General features: G+C 37.5%; 2 protein-coding genes across 2 annotated transcripts in view; both read right to left on the reverse strand.

Moving 5' to 3' along the window:
* Positions 1-272: 272 nt before the first annotated feature.
* Positions 273-17816, reverse strand: tcf25 (TCF25 ribosome quality control complex subunit). The gene is made up of 18 exons (XM_007549878.2): positions 17437-17816; positions 16748-16885; positions 16603-16671; positions 16242-16363; positions 14948-15013; positions 14770-14852; positions 13495-13625; positions 12533-12632; positions 11390-11483; positions 11161-11253; positions 8606-8711; positions 8353-8512; positions 8169-8256; positions 7835-7993; positions 7530-7620; positions 6159-6238; positions 5966-6041; positions 273-666 (listed from the first exon to the last, which is right to left on the reverse strand). The coding sequence occupies exons 1-18, from the start codon at positions 17671-17673 to the stop codon at positions 499-501; spliced, it is 2061 nt and encodes a 686-aa protein (XP_007549940.1). The 5' UTR covers positions 17674-17816; the 3' UTR covers positions 273-498.
* Positions 17817-19211: 1395 nt separating this feature from the next.
* Positions 19212-21075, reverse strand: part of cyba (cytochrome b-245, alpha polypeptide) — a 2577-nt gene continuing 713 nt past the window's right edge. The window contains exons 2-5 of the mRNA XM_016670355.1: positions 20806-20893; positions 20636-20719; positions 20373-20454; positions 19212-19993 (exon numbers count right to left, since the gene is read on the reverse strand). Of these exons, the coding sequence (XP_016525841.1) occupies positions 19802-19993; positions 20373-20454; positions 20636-20719; positions 20806-20893 (446 nt within the window). The 3' untranslated portion in view covers positions 19212-19801. The remainder of the gene's footprint in view (positions 19994-20372; positions 20455-20635; positions 20720-20805; positions 20894-21075) is intronic.

Below are 21075 nucleotides of genomic sequence, written 5' to 3' on the forward strand. Positions count from 1 at the left end.
TGGACTTGATTATTTAAAGAAAACAGATTAAATATTTAATTAATGTTCCACAACCAATATAAACATTTTCTCTGCTTCATGTCTTGCAAATAATATTTTTTCCACTATAAGAATGAATTGCTTTTAAATTAGATTTTGAAGCTGTTATGTATAACCGTAGTTAAACATAATTGTTCTCACAATAATAAAAGGAGTTCATTTTGTCTGCAAACAAAAATGATCTGAGGAAGAGAAAAGATGCCTGTTATTTGTCATTAATAGATCAGTGAAACTCAGACATAATAATTTACTTCCTGTTTGTTTTCTGGGGTTGCAGGTTCCCCTCGTTCGAACAAATTAAAATTTTCCTTTCTGGACAAATTAAAAAAAAAAAAAAAAAAAAAAAAAAAAAAAAGCACAATTAAGATGTCCAAGTCCAACTTGCTCATAACCGTAAGAAAATATCCTCTGTTTTTATTTCAACTCTTTGCATCCAACACTGGTTTGAGCGCTGCCCTCTCAGTCCCATTCGTCCTCGTCCCTGTAGGGGTTGTCCTCTCTGGGCGGCTCCTGGAAGCGGATGTTTGCCAGCATGTCCCTCATGGCCACCATTAGACGGTTCACCTCCTGGTTCAGCTCCTGGCCGGCTCGTGCTACTTCCATGTCATCCTCCTGTCTCAGTCCGCCCTGAAAATGAGAGGAAAAAAAATGAAGATCTTCATATTTTAACTAGGAACCAGCTCGATTATTCTCTATTTGTGGTTTTTGTAACAAAAAAGATCTTAATTGTGTCCTATCTAACAACATGTAAAGAACATCCAGACTACATATATATTACCCTCTACATTATTACTTTTATCCATATTATATCTCTTCCTCTCTTTAAGTAGATAATAATATCAGGAAGGATGCAGATGGAAACACGCAGAGGGCACGTCTGTTTACTCATGTTCAGCTGACTCGCAGGATGCTCATCTCTACAGTGTTTAGCAAAACTATTCATACACCATTAGCATTTTTAGCAGAACACGAACACTGCTCCTCGACCTGAATACACCGCTCCTGTGGTAAAACATGGTGGTGGCAGCATCATGCGGTGGCATAAGATATTTTTCTTCAAAAAGGCAAAAGTAAGACTGCAAAGCTGTTAAATAAGGCTGTTTAAATAACCAAGTATAACTAAAATACTTTGACTTTTGTAATTGTAACATGTCAAAGTTTAGTTCAATCTGGACAGACTCAGACGAGAACAAGAAACAATTAAAAGATTTAATGACAGCAATGAATAAAAGTTCTTTGGCGCTCGGGCCCCGGCAGCTGATTTGAGCTGAGATTTGATGTGAACTCGATGAACATCCCGATAACTGATTAGGGATGCTCTCCCCCGGGGCCCGACACTGGTGGTGGTGGTCAGGAAGGGTTCCATCCTGGAGAACCGAAGGATGAGGGTGGAGATGGGGAGGTGGTGGGTTGAACGCAGCTGGGAAGCGTCTGACGGTTTGGGTGTGGATCCTCTTATGAAGAGCCTGATTGCTGATTGAACGTGCAGGGTGAGGTCCAGGCTGAAGACGGGGATGAGCATGACGTCAATGGGTGAACGGAGGGGGCGGAGTCTTCCAGCTTGAACCTCTGCTAAAGCTCCATTGGACACTTTCGCAAAGCATTATGTGTATTAATGTTTCTGTTTGTTTTATGTTACTAAAAGGCATTGGATTACAAGAACATTGATGAGATAAGGAAAGTGAGTAATACTTATGAACCCCTGAATACACATGCGTCTCTGCTTAACCTCGTTTAGGGTCGTTCTGCTGCTCGCCAATCACAAGCAGCATCCTGTAGCAGCACTCTGCAGCCTTTAGGTTCCAACCAGGGCACATACTATAAGAACATTACTGTCTAGGGGATCCATCCGTTCACTGGTAAATGCTAAATGGCCTGTACTTGTGTAGCATTAGTCATTCAGCCATTCAGTCGCACGCTGGGGCAGGCTGACAGCACTGAGGACTCCTGCTGCTGCAGCTGACTTTACTCTGCATCAAATCACTTCGTTCCACAATTTTATATTAGCCCTTACAGTCTTCAGTGGTTATGAGTTTGTGAGATGGACCACAGGCACAATGTGGCCCTTTTTTCCGTGCTTTCAGTTGATCCCAAGGATGGATAAACACATGCAGATCAATGAACAACATGATCAGAAAGGGGCTTTTCATTTGGAGATGACCTCATCCCTGTTCTAATTTTGACAGAAGAACAAAAGGAGAACAGCCTCATAGCAAACAAAAAGGCTCCTCCTGTTCTTTTTCCAGGTTCAGATCAGTTTCTGCCTCTAGAGATCAAGATTCCAAGTATTTTGTGTTTCTGTCAATGACTGATGGCAGGAGCCTTTCTGGCCTGAGAACACTTTGGGATCCTCCAGGAATAAGCTGGAGACAGTCGTTGGCCAGAGAAATGTACAGATTATCCTTTTGGACCCGTCACATCTGCGACCCGACTTCATGCGAGCCAAAGAGCGGTTGATGTACGGAAAGATGGCAGGTCGGTGCATGACCTTCATGTTTCAGATCTGCCTGAAGTCAACAGAAAGTCGACGCTACCACACAAAAACTAAAGCTCACTTTGAACAGGTCAAGCTGTTTATGCAATGCTGTTGACCCAGAACAACTTTTCACTTCTTTGAAAACCTGATTCAATCAAAAAAAAATTCTATTCAGCAGATGTAATAAAATTCACATTTAAATTAAGTTTTATACAAAATCCAACACTACGCATTTTGTTTTGTTTTTTGCTCTTTTTTTTTAAAAGAGCGTTCTCTTCCTGTTAAGAAACAAAGTGACTTTCAGTTCTCAAAGATGGGATGATAAAAGCCTTAAACACTAAAAAACACAACAGATAAGAGCTTTGAACAAAATAAAATGATCAACTTTAATTCAGTAAAACCAGTTTCTGAATGTCCTGTACCACAATCACAACAGCTTTCAGAAATTTTGTTAAAAGGCAATCAAATCAAAATTCAATGAAATGAACAACTGCAATTAAACATTATCGCACACAATTCAAAGTATGAACCAAACAACTTGTCTAAGAAGGTTTGACTTATTTAATCAAAAAATTATTTAGCACAAAGCAAGTATGCGTTACCAAAATCCCACAACATTTTTCCTGGCACTTGTCTAAAAGCCTTAGAGCATAGTAAAAGGTTAAAATAAAACTGGAAGATGCTCAACTAATGGAAGACACATGCAGTCACTTATTTATTTTCCATACATCAAGGATTATTAAAAAAAGAAAAGAGGTTGAATAATAACTAAGTGAAAATGAACTCACTGACATTTCCATACAGTGGTCTTTCATCATCCCAATGAATAAAATTCATTAATAGCAAGCATGCTGCAAAAGCAAACAACTTTGTGAATGTTTTCATTGTTTAACTCTTCACCAACACACTGGCAAATAGAAGACAAAATTAACTGCAAAAAGGTCATATGCCTTAATAGACGCTCTATAGTCGTTGTCCCTTTAGGCTAACCATGAGCTTTGGGAGGAAATGTTTCATCAGTCAAGGGCATGTGTTAAAATATTTCCTCCTAGCTGTTAGCAGCACAAATGTTTCCACAAGGCCTGCAGGGTGCTGCGGCCTAACAGCTGTATCTATGTCGATTTTGTAACCGCTAACCGGAAAACTAGAGATGATGCGCCACACCAATGTTTTTGAGGTTTTGGGGCTCTGGCAACATCATAAAAAATTAGTGAAACTATGAGAAAAAGAGCAAAAAGTATCAGACTCAGAAAATACTTGGAGGATTCAGGCGTAAGATTCATGAGTAAGATCGGTCAAGGGGTTTGCATTTAATTCAGCATTTATAAAAGACCAAATAGTGGAACATATTTCTAATTTCAATCACCTGCGAGTTAATGTGGAAAGACAAGTTCAAGCTCGATGCAAGCAGATTAAATTGATGAAGAGGTCATGACGACGATTGTCTTCAGAGAAATTACATGGGATTCAACAGCAGTAAACACATGCTGACCTAAAAACATCACTCCATATATCATACTTAAATGGTAATCCCTTAAACATTGGAACAAATTGAATCAGGTGATAAACAAGATCATTGGTTCGAATCAGCTCTCTGTGAAGAAATTATGATTCATCCATGCATAAGGTCATATGCCTTAATAGAAGTAGAATCATTGCTGCTTACATCTATAATGATTCTTCCTATTCACCTCAATCAGCAGTTTGGGCTCAACCAACACAGAAAAACTGCTACAGGAATCCTATATTTATTTATTTAATTAAAATAATGTTGCTATCTTTGCTGCACACACAGATGTATTTTTTTTGTTATTTTTATTTTTTCCATTAGTAGATTTGTTTGTTTACGGATGTGCTGTCTGAGTCCTGCTAAACAACCCAAGTTGGCTTTGTCTCAAAGTCATGAACCGACTGGTGGAAATTAATCTTTGGGATTTTCTGGTGGGAGCAAAATTTATGGTCCAATTTATGATTCTGACGTAGCATCAGCGCTACCAACTGTGTCACTTATTATGTAGTAAATGAAATGGCTTTGATGAGATGAAACGCTCATGAGCATTTAAAAAAAATCTGCATTGGAGCAAAAGCTTTTTCAAATCACTGTTTGTAAATTTATTGATTTTCATTTAATTGCTAGGATCTTTGTAATTTTCTGAGAGGACATTTCTATTTCATGTAAATTCAATGAACAACAAAGGGTTTATTTTAGATCCATTGTTGACAAGCTGTGATAGATTTACCACTAGTGGTGCATGGGCTGTCAAAGCATGAAAGTTTTTCTTTGGATTCTGTTTCGTTCTTTGCTTGTTTGCAGTACAAGCCTGGATAAAACAGCATGTTGTGAACAAACGCATCTAAAAGAAATGTAAGCAGCAGGTGGCCAGTATTTGAAAGAAATGTCTTTGTTGGTTGTAACAATAAAATAGTGCACATTTAACATAATGAAATCTAGGAAACTGGATTAAATTGTCTCCATGTCTCAGAGTGTAAAAGTGCCTAAAGACACGGTCGTCACTTGAGCAATAATTTTTCTACTTGAATGATTTTTACGTCAAAATTAATAAGCTTAAACTCAAAAGCTCCCCTGAAATTGGTCAGTACTCAACATGCCAGAAAAAGCAGAAGAAAGAAAAACTCTGAAAAATCTCCAGAAACCTAAAGAGCGCACTGCAAAAAAAATAGCAAAGTAAGACTCGCTGGTAATAATGTGGAATGAGAAACTTTACAGAATAGTGAATGCATTAAGAATTATTCACCGATGCGATGCATAAATCTCATAAAATCAGACAAGCATCCATAACAAAATAGCACATGTCCAGGTCAGTCATTTACAGGCACTATGTTTCATCACATAAAACCAAGATCTAAAACCAGGACAGAACTTTGCAGCATTTAGATTTATGATTTATTTTTTTCCCCAAACACTACGTCAACTTTCTCTTCTTTTTGCTGTAAGAGAAGCTTGGCTTCTTATTTGGACAGAGGTTAAGCACATCCTTCTTTCCAAATGTGGCAGGAAGTTCTGCAAAAACCCTTAAGGCTACAGGAAGAAGAATATTAAAGACTGCTTTACTTTCCGCCTGTCGAAGAAGCAAGTTTATATCGACTGTAATGACCAAACTCTGGACAGAGTAACAAAATTTGTTAAGAGACAAATAACTTGTGTCTGTGGGGCTTACAGCTGCTGATCACATGTCGTCTCCACATGCATAGCATGGGTTCTTAATTAGTGCTTTCAGCTCATATTCAATGCCAACGTCTTTGGACGCATTAGCAGCTTCCTCTTTAGAGCGTAGAGAGAGACATTCACAAACTACTCCTGAAAGACACCCAGTCGACATCAGGGTAATAATGTGGGTCTTCTTTGTGATTTTGTTCCGCCATTTATGTCACGTAATTTAAACGATTTAATCTTTCCAAGAATCCAGGAGCAGAACTTGTGTAACTCACCTGAAGGTTGAAGTTTGGGAGCAAAGAGCGGAAAAACAGCGACAGCGTGCTCTCATTGGATGCACCAACATGCTGCCTGAATGTGAAGACACAAAAAAACACTAAATCGGGACAATGCTTTAAATTTATAATGAACTAAAGTTAGAAGAATGTTTGTTCTATGAAGATCATGCACATGAATGCATCACATCACCTTTCTGGTCTGGTGTATGAAATCACTGAGTCCAGTGGAGGCAGAGGGTCAAAACCCATCACAGGCTGAGTGGTCACCTCCTACAGGAGTTAGAAATATACCATACATTTTTTTTTAACTATCACCTTTGAAAAAATAATTGGCTTTTTAAACTTTCTGCAGCATTGCTGATGGCTACGCTCATCTACAGCCTGGAAAGAACAGAGAGTTCATCACACCCAAGAAAATGTCTGGACTTTAAATAGAAGAAACAAGAGTCTATTCTCAAGGTTTGGATCATGAGTTGGTAAACTTTGTTGTGGAGTGGAGCCGGGCTTTTTTGCGTGTCGGTTTGAAGAAGGAAAAAAATAAATAAATAAAAAACACAGAGCAGATATGTTGAAATTTGTAATCTGTGTGCTAGAGCTGCGGAAATGTTGCTTCCATCAGCCTGTTGGTGTTTATGGCAATAATATTAGGAAAATAGGAAACTATAAAGCAGGGATGAGCTGATCATGACTTGAGACCAATCAAAACTGGCCATTACATTTTATAGTTAGAATAAAGTTATTAAAATCAGTGCCTCATCTATGACTGACAGATCAGCAATGCTAGAGAAGAGTGAACTGTGATGCTGCACTTCACCAGGTGTAGTTATGCCATACTCTTTCCATTTTCATATGGAAGCTTAAGAAGTGCTTTGAAAGCTGCTTTAAACTTCTGTACAACTTTCACAGCTGTGCGTCTTAAATCTTCATTCTGCTGTTTATTCACCAATGTTCTCCAAGCATGAAGTAGCACATAATGTGAAAATTATGGCAGATTCCACCACAATGTTATACTGCAGCTTTAATTCGGTGCAGCTGACATGAAAACCACAAGCTGCAGGGTGGTGATGACAGCGTTCAGGAGTCAGGCCTGGTCAGCTTCTCTGACACAATCAGACTAACATGCCTCAATCAACATGCCTGCTAAAAGTAGAGCAAGTTTTGCCATATTGGAATCATCTGTGCAGGAGATTTTCAAGATATCTGCAGAGAGAACCAATGAATGAGCTCAGATATGGATTTGTTTATCTGTTTAATAAACCCACCAAAACTACAAACTCCTAACATTTTCAGTTTCATGCATCAATTCACACTACGTGCTGTAATGCAACTTTTATGATATTAATAAGTAGGAAAAAGTGTTAAATGTATGGAAATATGAAGGATATTTCCTTCCTTCATTTGTTGTATCAAAACTACTGCGATTATCAAATATCCTTAAGAATATTATGTTTTAGTGTCCTTTGATATCAAATTTAATCTAATTTAAAGAAAATCTGATATTGACATCAGCACATAAAGCCTGATCATTCAATTTTCTGAAAGGCAGCTGGTGACTTCTTACAAGAGGCAGAGTGGAGGTGGCTTCTTTAATCTCCGACAGGAGAACATGGCGATGGATGTTTCTTGGTGCACTCTGGTATCTCTGCTTTCTCCTGTAACAGAGCGAGAAATGACAACACTTATCAAAATTAATGAATTATTAATATAGAGTCCAAGTTCATCAGTAAATAAATACATTGTACCCACTTAGCTCTTTAAGCAACATACGGTGGCATTTTTACTTAACATGGCTCGTCTTCGTTTGACGCATGACAAAGCCGGCAGAAATACGAGTGAGGGCGAGCAAGCAGGAAGTGTACAGCTTACTTGTTCTGGCAGTCCTCTACGAGAGCATCTTTGGCATCGACCCGGCGCAGCACCTCCTTCACGGACTCCTCCAGCCAGAGCATTACCGCCGCCTCCTTCCACAGGCTGTACGTTCTCCCCACATACAGAGCCGTGAGCTCAGCCAAAGCTGGTGGCTGCCTGCAGACACATGACGTTTGGTGGATTTCAAACAATGATCTTTATCTGCAGCATATGTTACATAAAGTTTTTTTTTCTTGGTTATACGGTGTGGACAGATCAATTTTAGCATGCAGCATTTATGCAATAGCGTTTGTGGGTTATGCGCTACATTAGGAAGAAAAAGGAGACCTACCCTATCTGACTCTTTGGGCCAAAGAAGCTGTGGGAAGAGACTGTGCTGTCAGGCTGAACAGTGCATAGATCCAGCAAAGGCATCAAAACTGCAAAACAACATAATTACAGCCAGAAATAAATGATGAAAACCTCTCTATAAGTTGTGTTCCTAAACACAGGGTGTGTGAAGGATTTCATCTAACCTCCAGGAAACATTATGAGAGCGTTCTGCAGCATCTGGTCAGCTTGTCGCCTCTGTTTGTCGCTTTCTTCAGGATCCACATCTTCTTGCTGACTCAGGTGGAAATGACAGAGCGCGCAGGAGAATGCAAAGTTTGGCAGCTGAGACAGATTTCTATGCTCCTGGAAAGAAATAAAGAGTTATAAATTTTTTTTTTTAAATCAGTATGAGATTTCTAAGGAGTTTAGTGTTGCACACAAAGGCCCCAATTTTACCTCCCAGTCCTGATACAGCTGAAGGAGAGACTTGTACTCTCTGGAGCGAAGCATGAGGAAATCGATGAGCAGCAGCATGCAAAGCGGGTCGGAGTCTGGGTCTAAACTGTGAGACACAAAACCACGAGTAAAACAGTCATTTAAAGGACTTAAAAACACGTTCACATAATATGATGAGAAGTCTAATATCCTTTTTTAACGATTTACAGAACGCTGTCAAAAATGTTTCATTTAATGGTTTATTTATGCGTAATAAAGCATCAGAACCTATATAAATATTTTATCTAAGGAACATTTTCATCAATTTTAAATCAGAGGTCTGGATCAAGCATAACAAACATTGTTAATATATCTGACTAAAGCACCTTCTTCCTTGATCCAGCCTGTTAATGTAGACGGACAGCAGCGATCCACTGTGATCTTCAAAGTCTTACAACTTTGGAACCAGTTTTCTATCCTTACCCTGATTTAAACTTCTACACAAGTTCATCTCTGATCTGTCTGCTGTGTTACCTTGTTTTCATGAGGCTGTTTGTTCGCTAATGTTGTCTGGCTAATTCTGTGTTCTAATCGAGAGGCTTCTCATTGCTTTCAGGGTGAACTGAATACAAATGTCTGACTCACTTTTCAGATTTGAAAAAGTGTTGAAAACATCCTTAACTTTTCGCTTCATAATTATGCAACATGTTGTGTTGGTCTTTCAATGAAATTCCCAAAAAGGCGGAAAAAAAAAGAAAAAAGAAAATCACTGAAGTTTGTGAAAAACATTAAAAAGATTAAGAGGAATGAACATTGTTGGCAAGAACAGTAATGTTGGCATGCAGAGCAGCAGCTGATGGGACTTTACATAAAGTACTCTTCTAAATATTGCATCCAGTGCAACTGTTACATCAAATACTGAAATTCTGCAGCAATTTTGATCCAGTGTGTAGATCTACTTTGGAAAATCACTTTTAGGAGAACTACTACATTTTCAGGAAGTGCAGCAAAACCCAGAATATCAATATTGCACACAATACACAAACATTTGTGCAAATGTCTACGAACGTCACGATAACAAATTTTGCTGGACGATTAATTGTCTAAAAAATTATTGCGATAAACGATAATATTGTTTCAAGACCTTTTGACACTGATTTAATGGAAATGACTAATAATGTCTGCGATTTCCTGCCATAGATAGATACACTTTATTTTCAAAAGAACACATAACACTGGAACTGATAAACTAAATAAACAAAACAACCAAAAACAAAAATAAAATGGATTCTCAGTCTCCATTAACAAAAAACCTACTTGAATAAAAACTAAACAACATAAAGCCAAAGTGGAAATAAATACTGCATTCAACCAAAAGAGTGCTAAGTATGAAGTCTGTATACTATATTGCCCTTCAGTAATCACTATATTTAAATAGAGAAGATGGTCACATCCAACTACCTAATGCAATAGTTCATACTACACGATTTTTTGCCCCTATTTTCCTCTTACGACAATCTTAGATTGTTGGCCGATCTACGATTGTCGCTGGTGATTTCGTAACCGATCATCCTGTAGTGTGATTTAGATCGTCCTGGCTCCGGTCTAAATCAGGGTTTTTCCCCAACTGGGAGCTTAATGCAGCCTGTTGAATGTGACAGGTAGCCAATCAGAAAGCACGGATTCTCCTCCTGCTTTCTGAGGGGAAATAACGAGGGGAATCCCAAACAGCTGACACGGTGCAATGATATGTGGAAACAACATTAATATTTATTCAACATTTCGTGCAAAGAATATAAAATAACAAGGGGAGGAGATGAAGCCAAATTGCTACCGCAGTTGATAAACCCGGTAACTTTTCAGCTGCTCTTTGTTAACGTGACATAAATAGGTTATAATGATTTTCATTCAGTCAGGACTTTACGCTGACTCTAGCCACATGCATCACAGGTAGATTCTAGTAAAGCATTGATTAATGCCTGGCTTTAAAATTAGTTAACTGGACTTGTAGCCATTATTTTGTGCCCATGTGGCTGGACACCACACGGCATAATCAAACCTGATTGAACCGTTATACCTAGGATTTCTGTCGGCTAATGTGTCTCTCAGGTTTTGAAAATGGGCCGACAGTCGGCCGACAACTCGTGTAGTGTGCGCTGGACATTACACTAAGGAAATGAGGAAGGGAGGGTCAGTGTAGAGCACCGGAGCTGAGCCTTTTTTCATTCAGTGTCATCAAGAGAAAGAAAAAAGGCAGGAAGAGACGATAAAGCCGATAATTAAAACGAGGTCGATAGGTTTAATTTAATGTGCGATTAATTGATTTATCGTTTAACGCGACAGGCCTACAAATGTCCATCTAAATTTCAGGCAATGTGCAGCAGATAAGTTAATGCATGCATATTTATGGCTTGCTTATGCTGCATGCATCATAATAGTCACAGTTTGAATTTTCTTTTTAAGAAACAAAATGCTAGTCAGAAATGAATTCAAATAAACCCGTAATAATTCAAAGAGAAATTCTGTTAGCTTTGACTTTCAAAAGACTGTGGAAATCACACATTTTCTTCTTTTACCAAAGGATCAGTTTGCAGTACTCCAAAGCGGTCCGTGGGCATCCTCTCTTCTCCAGGAACATCATGTGCTTATAAAGAGCCAGATAAAATGCTCTGCAAACAAGGATTATTAAATTACTAGATTACTGAGCCATAAAACATAATTTACGTTCAAAATGTTAATCTGGGGTCAAACTGACGCTTCCCAACACCAAACGTAGGAGATTTAAAAAAAAAGGACACAACCAACCTGTTTTCTGGTCGCAAATAATCCAGCTGGCTGGTTCCTGATGTTAGGCTGAATAAAGGGTGAAAAGCGCACTCAAAGCTGTACAAAGCCCGTTCTGCACAAAGAATAAAAAGAGAAGACATTTTTCTAAAGGAGTTCATAACAAGATATGCTGTTGCTGCCCAATGAAGAAAAGCAGGGAACAACAATAAAACAAAACATGCTCTGGCAGTCATAATCTTATTTACAATCTTACCAGCGTGTCTTTACAACCTAAAATATTGAAACTGAAAACCTCTGTCTTATGGTAAAGTTGGGCTGAATCAATTATCCAAGGAGGAAGACAAATGTCCTTTGTGACTCTTCCACATTGAGTGAAAAAATGTTAAAGTACAGAGACTGTGATAATAAACATAGCATTGTGCTTTAGATGAAGCCTGAACCCTGACTGCCTAACAGAGGCTGGTTTGTTGAGTCACATTTTGCAAAAGCCCACAGCTCTGAAATTATTCAATTTGATAAACTCATAAACAAAAATAGGAGACATCAGTTTATTTGTCATCATTTTTGTCCAAAGTCGCTGACAAACACAACTCTAAATGTGAAGCAAAAAGTGCACTGATCTCTGCAGGATTTAAAAAAGTAGCTTTTTAATTTAGTTTCGCCTTTACTTTAAGGATCCTCACAAGACCAGGAATAGTGAAATGTAATGATCTGGACACAATATTCCGCTTGTCCTTTTAGGATACGATAATGAAAACCAGACTTATAATTGACAGCAGAGTATTTTCTCAAGAGAGGCTGCATCGTTTCATGTTTGTGCCAAAATCAGTTGTCTATAAAAAGGACAAACTTGGAACAGATCGACTTTGTTTTCTAAAATAGATAAGCCTGCAAGGCTTTATGGACGAACCGACAAATGAGTTAGAAATGCAATAAGAAAAACCCCCATGTTCAAATCAACTAAGGAATGTTTTACAGGGTCGTACTTGGGTAATACTTGATACTAACCAAAGTAAATGACTGTAAATCTTCACATCAGGCTTTCAGTATGCATGTAAAACACAAATCCTTTGTTCCTAAAAGGAAACTGACATTGGGTGCAAAGAGGTCCTCTAAAAATTTCAGCTCATAAAACTTATTGCATTCCAGTTTTCTCCTCACCGATGAGGTCGCGGGCCATCTCTTGATCCTCCTGTATCCTGCAGACGTCAGAAAGCTGCAGCAGGGAATCAATGTGATACGGATTTAGCTGAAGCAGAGCCTGCAGAAAATAAAGCGGAAAACAGAAATATACCGCTGGATTTTAGTAAATAGAGATAAATTAAAAATACAGAGTTTCTGCAGTCAGTCCTTCTCCGTTGTTAAACAGTTGCCATCAGAAGGAGGAAACTTATAAACATTTAAACGGGATACCTAGGGATCCGATAACCTCCATTTATAAAGGTGAAAACATCTCAATGTTTTCTATATAAATGGTTACTAAAGAGCCATTAAATTAAAAATGAAATACATACTATATAAACTTCAGATATAAAAACAGTACAATTTAAAACAAACAAAAATAAATAACTACAAGAAAGTAGAAAATTAAAACGACAAAACTAAAATAAACATAAAATAAACCAATATCTCGAAAAAAAATATTATTTTGCTTTTAATGTTTTGCTCTATTTATTATAACTGTTTGTTTGTTTGTTTGGACTCAATAGGTTCACTTTGAAATTAATTTCCTGACAATAAGTCATGGTAAAATACAGGAGGGACATAGACATTGATTTCTTTACAGCAAAGTAAAGACAGATATTTATGATGATATTTGCTGCCTGGAGATGATCACAAACAGAGCAGCAATGAAAAGCTAAAGGACTTCTTTGTATCTTTGTGTAACTTTTACAAATGTTTTCTTAAAAATCTCTGATGAATTTTTATCAGTGTTTTTGAATGTGCCATGTCATTTAAAGTTCCAAAATGGTAAAATATTAACATCAAAGTTACTTGGCAAAACAAACTGCAGGAGTTTAAGCTGGAACAAAATATTTAGCAACAACTCCACTGGATTCGCAAAGCTTCACCTTGTAGATTAAAGATAAAACAGATTTAAGCTCCATGAGAGGACCACTCACCACGATATTGTTGGGATCCATGGACTCAACAGCATCTAAGAACTTGAACTGCATTTGTTGGTAGTCCCGGTTGTGCTCAAAGGTGAAATAATGACCGCCATTCTTGGACTCCAGCAAGGTCATCGAGATTCCTGAGCAGGCAGAAATTAGGGTTACAAACTAAAAAGAATTTAAATACAAAGCATGTGAGCTAATTTATGTTAAACTTGTATTATTATAACAATAAAAAAGGTGAAAACTATCAAATAAACTTTATTTATTTAGTAAAGCAAGCTTTTATGTAACGCTCTTTACTCTAAGGAATAAGATTTATACAAGCAAAAAAAAAAATTATGAAACTACAATTCAATACAAAAATTAAAATCTACAATAAGCCAAACTGTCAACTTTAATAAGATAATAATGCAAATTTGTGGTACCCTGCAGTTAAACATGACAAGTAATGTGGCTATTCCAGTGATTGTAGGTTTTAATCACCGCTAAATTACTGCAAAACAGAAAGTAGCATGCAAGACATTGTGGGTCAGTACACATAACACAATAACCTATTAGGAGTTGCTCAGATGACCTGTTTTAAGCATAAACAAGAATAGGAACTGTGTGAGCCAGTTACTAAACACCTAAAACACAAGGCTCTGTGTGCAGATGAGGCCTGGCTTCGAACTTTTCATAATAACCTAAATTGACATTTGTGGGGGGAAAATGCCATCAGGCTATGGCGTGAATATCCATCAGACAGATAAGGTAAATGAATCAATAAGGTTTTTCAGTGTGTGAACAATAAGCCAGTCTTTGTGATGACGTCATGGTCCCAAAAAATGCTCTTAGCCAGTTTTATGTTGCCTGACTGCAAATCTGGGAAACTGAGAAAAGTTTTGCTAAGGTACTTTCAAGCTCTTGTAAACGTTGCTATTCAAGCTCTAGTAATAAGAGATTGAATAGCAACGTTTATAACAGTCTCGTAAATGTTGCTATTCAGGTTTCCTAAAGAACAACAGCTGGATGTCGTAAATAATAATTAAATGAAGGAGAGTTGAACAGATATACAGGACAACTGAGCTCTGAAATCATGTGGCTCGTTATCATCTTGTGTCTCTGCAAAAATATTTCTAAATCTAACACTTTACAACCTCACACTTTAGTATATTTAACAGGGATGTTGTGTCATAGACTGACACCAAGTAGAGTGTTTAATGTTAAAATAATCTAGAAGGTTGTGTTGGTCTATCACATAAAAATTAAATATTTTATTAATATTTAGGATTAAAGACCCACCGGGTCGGCTAAAGCGAGGCCAGCTCTCCTTTGGGCTGGTCATCCAAGTGCTGCGGTGAAAGTGCCTGTTTCTTTGCCGAGGTCTGTTTAGAAAAAAAAAAAAAAAAAACCAAAAAACAACTTTATGAATCTTACACATCGAAATGACACAACACTTTTTATTTTTAAAACCTCTTACCTTTGATCACCCAGAACAGCCCGAGCTCCAAAGTATCTCTTCAGTTCAGTCTCTGAGTTGAGATTCCTGATGACAAACCAGAAACAGTCACTTTGACGACATTGATGAGCTGTGAAGATTCACTCCATGTGTTTTTTTTTTTTTTATATTTATAATTTTCAGTTTAAAACAAAATGTTACAAAAATAGCATAGACAACGATGAGCACATTGTGCGGCAGCTACCACTTTCTGGCAGCTAACGTTTCCCTAAAAATGAATCATGATCTAACAATCTACAACAATATTAGGAAAACATGTGATCTGCAGTAATACTGGTAAATGTTGCAATAGCAATATGACTCTAACAATGAATGTTGATGAATAAGTGCTACAGTCTTTCTGCTTTTGGTAACAGCAAATATTGATGCCAGATCAAGAAGATTCAAAATGTCCACCTCAACAGTGATTTATGGAAGAAGTTGCTCTGGTTGCCGTCTGCTCTTTCAGCATTGGGACACCTTTACTGAAACTTCTTAATGTCTGGTCCACCTTAGTACCACTTATCAGCCAAACCTGTTCATGCTGCATGAAACTACTGGTCACTACATATAATACTGGGACAGAGAGTCAGAATGCATGGTACTTAAAATAACTGGCCAACATTTAAGACAGTCCAGTCAGTTCTTTTTGATAATCTTCTTACAAATAGTAATACTGAGATAATGATAAATTTGCAATGTATTGTGCAGCCCTGGTCACAATGACCTAAAAATTAAAGTTGTGACATGTAAGGATTGATCACAACCAAATTTTTACCAACATCAATGAAATGAAAAGGAAAACATTATGCTTCATTAAATCTGAATACATGAAAATCAATTTATTTATTTTTCATTATAAATTAATTAAAGCAAGATTTTCATCCTCTTTAGCTGCAATCTAAAAGCACCCGACAAATCCGGCAGCAAGTTCATGCTTTCATGCTCTGGTTTGAATCTATAAAGCTGTATTTCTCTGCTTCTCCTATATTCAGATGATAAGAAATGTTTCAGCCTCGTCGATAATTTTACACCAGTGGAATCACTAATTTTCTTATGACCTTTATTTTAAGTCTGTGACTACTGGTCACTACATATAATACTGGGACAGACTAACTTTGCTGAATTATCTCCTGTTGTGTAACAATTGAAACATATAATCTTGCTAATATATCCAATGCATTACCATGACAGAGCACATTAAAATAAGAGTTGTGTTCACGATTTTTGTCAGTTTTCTATGCATCTTCAGCGTCAAACAGGTTGGTGTTCACACCTGTGTTCCACATGAAGCACAGATCTCCTGACTGAGCAGCCGCAGTCCTCACTTTGCAGACTCACACCGTTGGACAGCTCCACGTTCTCCAGCAGTAAATCAATATTTTCAGTTGCAGCTCCCTAAAAGTAACAAAAAAGTGCATGGTGAATGAGTTGTGGCGTCATATTAACTGTTATGTTGTTGCCAAGATTAGTAAAGATTCTGTAAACCGAGGCGGCACTGACTGCATAAACTCTACAACACAGAATAATTTGGTGTAAAACTTTCTGCCTTATAAACTGTTAATTATACTACAGATGTAAATTAGGCTGAGACTGAATTATGGCATTGTCCTGTCAGAATCGGATATATCCCATACATTTAATTGTCCATCCTCTGATGTTTTGGTTTTCTTCTTTTTTTTCTTCTTTTTAGCTCTGTCTCCTGACTGTAAAAGAAAAAGAAAACACACGAGTCATAAAAAATGTATCTTTAGATAAAACGTTTAAGTTAATTAACTTTACCTTTGTGGACTCTTCCTCATTCTTTTGATCTTGGTTCTCAACATCTTTGTTATTATTCTTTCTGGTTCCACTTCCTTTATTTTTCTCTGGATCTTCATCAGGTGAAACTCTATCTGACTCATTTTCTGCATCACCTATCTGATAAAAAAGTCAAAAAGGTGTATTGGTTGGAGTAAACCATAAAATGTCAACATATTGCATGATAAATCTGGTCTTGACCAGATTCTAAAAAAATTTTCAGTAACTTCAAATGTACAAAAGCACACAACAAATCCTGAATTGACAAATGTTAAAAGATAAAGCAGTCGGTCAGTGTCAGTACTCTGACAGTCAGCATATGTCTATATAATCTCTATAATATGTTTCTGAGTAAGAGGCAACATTACAAAACAGAAATTTGTCCTAGTTACATAATTTTTACACCGGTCAATAATGTAGGAATGAAACTAATTTAACCTCCACTCTGTTATTTTGGTTTCTCCTTAGACAAGCTTTAAAATGTGTTTAACTTAGAAGTACCTACTGAGTTGGCTAGTCGAACAAAACTCTAGCTTGTTAATATTTAACTGAGAGTAACTGTTAGCATGTTTTAGCTATGTAAGCTACCAGGAGCTGATGTAAACAACTGGAGACAAAAACTGCCGTTGCTGTACAAGAAACACGTCACTCCACTTTTATCGTCGCCTTACCAGTTCATAAATGTTACTGAAGTTTTTCTGAGCCTTATTTTTCTTTGTCTTTCGGCTGCTGCTTTTGCTATTGGAAGGAGGAGAAACATTAGCAGCATTAGCCGTGTCCAGCTGCTCCTCCCCAACCTCAGCTTCAGCCTGCTCCTCCGGGCTGTCTCCCAAACTTAGGTCCCCGAGGTCCAAGGCCTCCTGACCCCGCTGTTTCCCTTTGAGCCTTCTCAAGGCCCGTGTAGACATTGTAGACTATATGTGGGTTGACTAAATATAAACTGTATACTGTTAAAATGTTGTTTTCATAGCTGTCAATACCACACCAGTGAGATGAGGGTAAAATTCAGACTCTTTCTTCTTCTAAGTGTTTATGGACAGTTAGGACGAGGTCTCCCTCTATAGGTTAGATGGAATATTGCATCACTTTTTTTCTTCTTTTTCAAATAAAACCAATTGAAATGTGCTCAAGTTAGACAAATTGCTATTATTAAATAATGTATTTATTTAATAATAATAATAATAATAATAATAATAATAATAATAATAATAATAATAAGTGGAAACAACACTTCTCTTAGCATCACCAAGGAATGGACAGTCCTTCCTGGCCATCCAGTATTATAGTAATGGCCAAACATAGCTACTTTTCCTACTACATGGAGGCTTTATTATGCAAAATTAAGTTTCTAAACTGTTGCAAACTGTGGCAGTCAGAGTCTGGTTGTCATGAAATAGCAAAGGTTTTCCGTTATTTAGCACTACACCATGTGTCTTTTTTTTTTCCATATTTACTGTCATTTAGGAAGAACAGTGCGGTGTATGATTGGTAGCTGTCTTCAACATGCTGGTGTGAGAATGCTTCAGGGGATAAAAAGACTCTGCAGGAAGAACTTCGGTTGAGTAGTGAAGGATTTTATTTCAAACTGCAGCTTGTATCAGGACAACCATATTATGAGGATATTTGGCCCAGTTGTAGAGGCCTCTAGGCAGCACATACATGCAGTACCAATGTATAGGTCTTGCTTTCAACTGAGTTTTTTCTACACCTTACATATCAAGTCTTCTTTAGATATTGGTTTATTTTGTCTCCACGTTGTGCTGGGATCCATACCTGTGTTTGTGGATCCCATAATGTACCCAGACTCTTTGAGCTTGAGTCAACACTGTGGAGCAGAGTTTCAGTCTGAAAACGTTCAAGAACTCTGCAGAAATTTGACTGCAGAGTTCAATTTATCAGTTCAAACTTTGACTATAGCTAAAATCCTGTGGAAAATACTCTCCAACTTACTGCTATTTCAAACCTAGATGTTTAAAAATTCTTAAATTGGAAAAAAAATGGCAACCAAACATGCTTTTAGATGTAATGTGAACTAGAGTGTCACATTACATCTAATGTGACAGTCTAGTTCTGAAAAAAGGAACCATTTTTTCATGGTTCAGGTTTCCAAACAGCCTGCAACCCATTAAAGATAAACTGTGACCAGTAACAGGAAAAAAAGTACAAAAAAAAAGAAAACCTTGTTGCCTGCGCAATAAAATGACTCAAACATGCAAAACTTGTTTCACAAGCAAATCTATAAATACACTGCTTCCCTCTTGAAAAGAATAATGGATTGTATTTAGCATGATTGTAGACAAAAAGAAAAAAATACTTCGGAGAACAAAAGGAAAAGGGGATTTCTGTAAGACTGAAATCCATTTGTTGCAAAAAGAGGAACTTGCAAATGCTATTTCTTTAATTATTTTTAAAGGAAACAGAAAAAACAGAAGTCTGCAACCAAAGATTCAAAGGAAGCAAAAGATTTATTTACAAGACAATAAAACCATGACTAACAACAAAAAACAAATAATAAAAAGGCTAATATCAGCTGGAAACAGCTAATTTTATCTAAAGGTATAAATAGTACCATAAAACTGTAAACAACTGTAACCCAAGGTTTTTAAACATAAACACATAGAAATTACAGTTAAGGTGCACACCTCTTCCATAAGGCGTATGCATGCTAAAAAGAACTTAACTCAAACATAAAGCAGCATTAGGCTGTAACCTTTGCTTCATCGGACCGGTAAGCGCTAACATCTAACATACAGTACTCTAAAGTGACAGTAGTTGCCCTTGGTTGCAGTCTAGCAGCTGCAGAATTAAATTTGTCTACAGCATTTTTTTGTTTATCAAAAGTAAAAAAAAAAAATAATAAAAAAAAACAACTACATTTCCTCATTGATTTTTTTCTGAACTATAGTTCCAGTAATCCGTGACGTAAGGAAGGCTCTGCCAACTCATCTACAGTCACTGAATCCAGGGAGCTTAAACAATGACTGTGTCATTTTTTGACAAAGGAGGGTGAATTAAAAGGGCAAAGCTCTGGACCTGTTACTCATCTGCAGTAACAGAGATGGGGTTATCATAGGCAGCTGATTCAAGGTCCTTCGCTTGTTTCCTGCGCATCTCTGGAGGAGGCCTGGGAGGTGGGTTCTGAGGAGGATTCTTGATGCTCTCTGCGACTGGCTTTCGCACTTCTTTCCGTGGAAGAATGGGCTCCCAGTGCTCACCTCGAATAGCTGCCTGGAAAACAAGACGGAGTCAGTTAGAGTCTGATGAGCATCTATCTAGTCACCGAAACATACATTTTAAAAGCTGATTGCTTTCTAAACATTCTTGTTTGTAAAGCTATAAAAACTGCGTTTTTAAACTGCATCAACTATATACACTTATCTATAGCTTGACCACTTTGAGCTATTGAGGAGTTCAGCAACATCCTTGACCGGTCAAGTTTCAAAACTCTGAGGTCATGTCGCAACCGTGGAAGGACTGAGTAACAATCTCTTCCTTATTATAATTTCCTTGTTTCTGTACTTCCTTTCTTAGAATTCAAAGTTATCAATCTGCTCAAGTGGAGCCAAAATCTGGTTTAAAAAAAAAAAAAAAAAAGTCATCAACTTACTGCAAGATAAATGAGGCTGGCAATGCCAAGGCAGACGCATCCAAGGACAGTTGCTAGCATAAAACCTCCGGGAACACAGATCCTGAAGAGGGAAAACAAAAGACAGAAAACGAATGATAAGCCTTTTTATTTAGCAAGATCCAGTGAAGAGGAGGAATGCTGTTTTGCAACCTCAGCAGGCCAATCTCACCAATTCACATTCAAAGTCTCCCACGAACTCATCAAGTAGATTCCAAATGTGCATAAAACCCAAATAAACTCACGCTGCATGTAAAAATGCTCTGACGTAGTAGTTCCTCGTCAGCGGTCCGAAGGCTTTTACGCACACTGTGAAACAATACTGGCCCCTAACAGACAACAAATAAGCATCATTTTATGATCATCACATAACATGGGATAAAGAAAATAGAGAGAAAACTGGAGCACTGCTTACGTTCTTTCCACACTTGTTCCTTTGGCCCTCTTGCCTCTTGGATATTCAAGCAGACACACAAACACACCAGCGGCACTGGTTTTCTGTCAAGGCTGATACTTCATTAATTCCTCACAACCAGAAAAACAAAGTGTGCCAGTATAACCAAAACTGCCAACAAGACTGTCATTTAAAAAAAATACTTATGGCAGGACATTAACTACACATCTAATGCACAACATTTTGCAAATACTGTGGTTTGCACAGACAGACAGACAGATAGATAGATAG

The sequence above is a fragment of the Poecilia formosa genome, unplaced genomic scaffold (assembly GCF_000485575.1).
Source record: "Poecilia formosa unplaced genomic scaffold, Poecilia_formosa-5.1.2 Scaffold33, whole genome shotgun sequence".
Lineage (NCBI taxonomy): Eukaryota > Metazoa > Chordata > Actinopteri > Cyprinodontiformes > Poeciliidae > Poecilia > Poecilia formosa.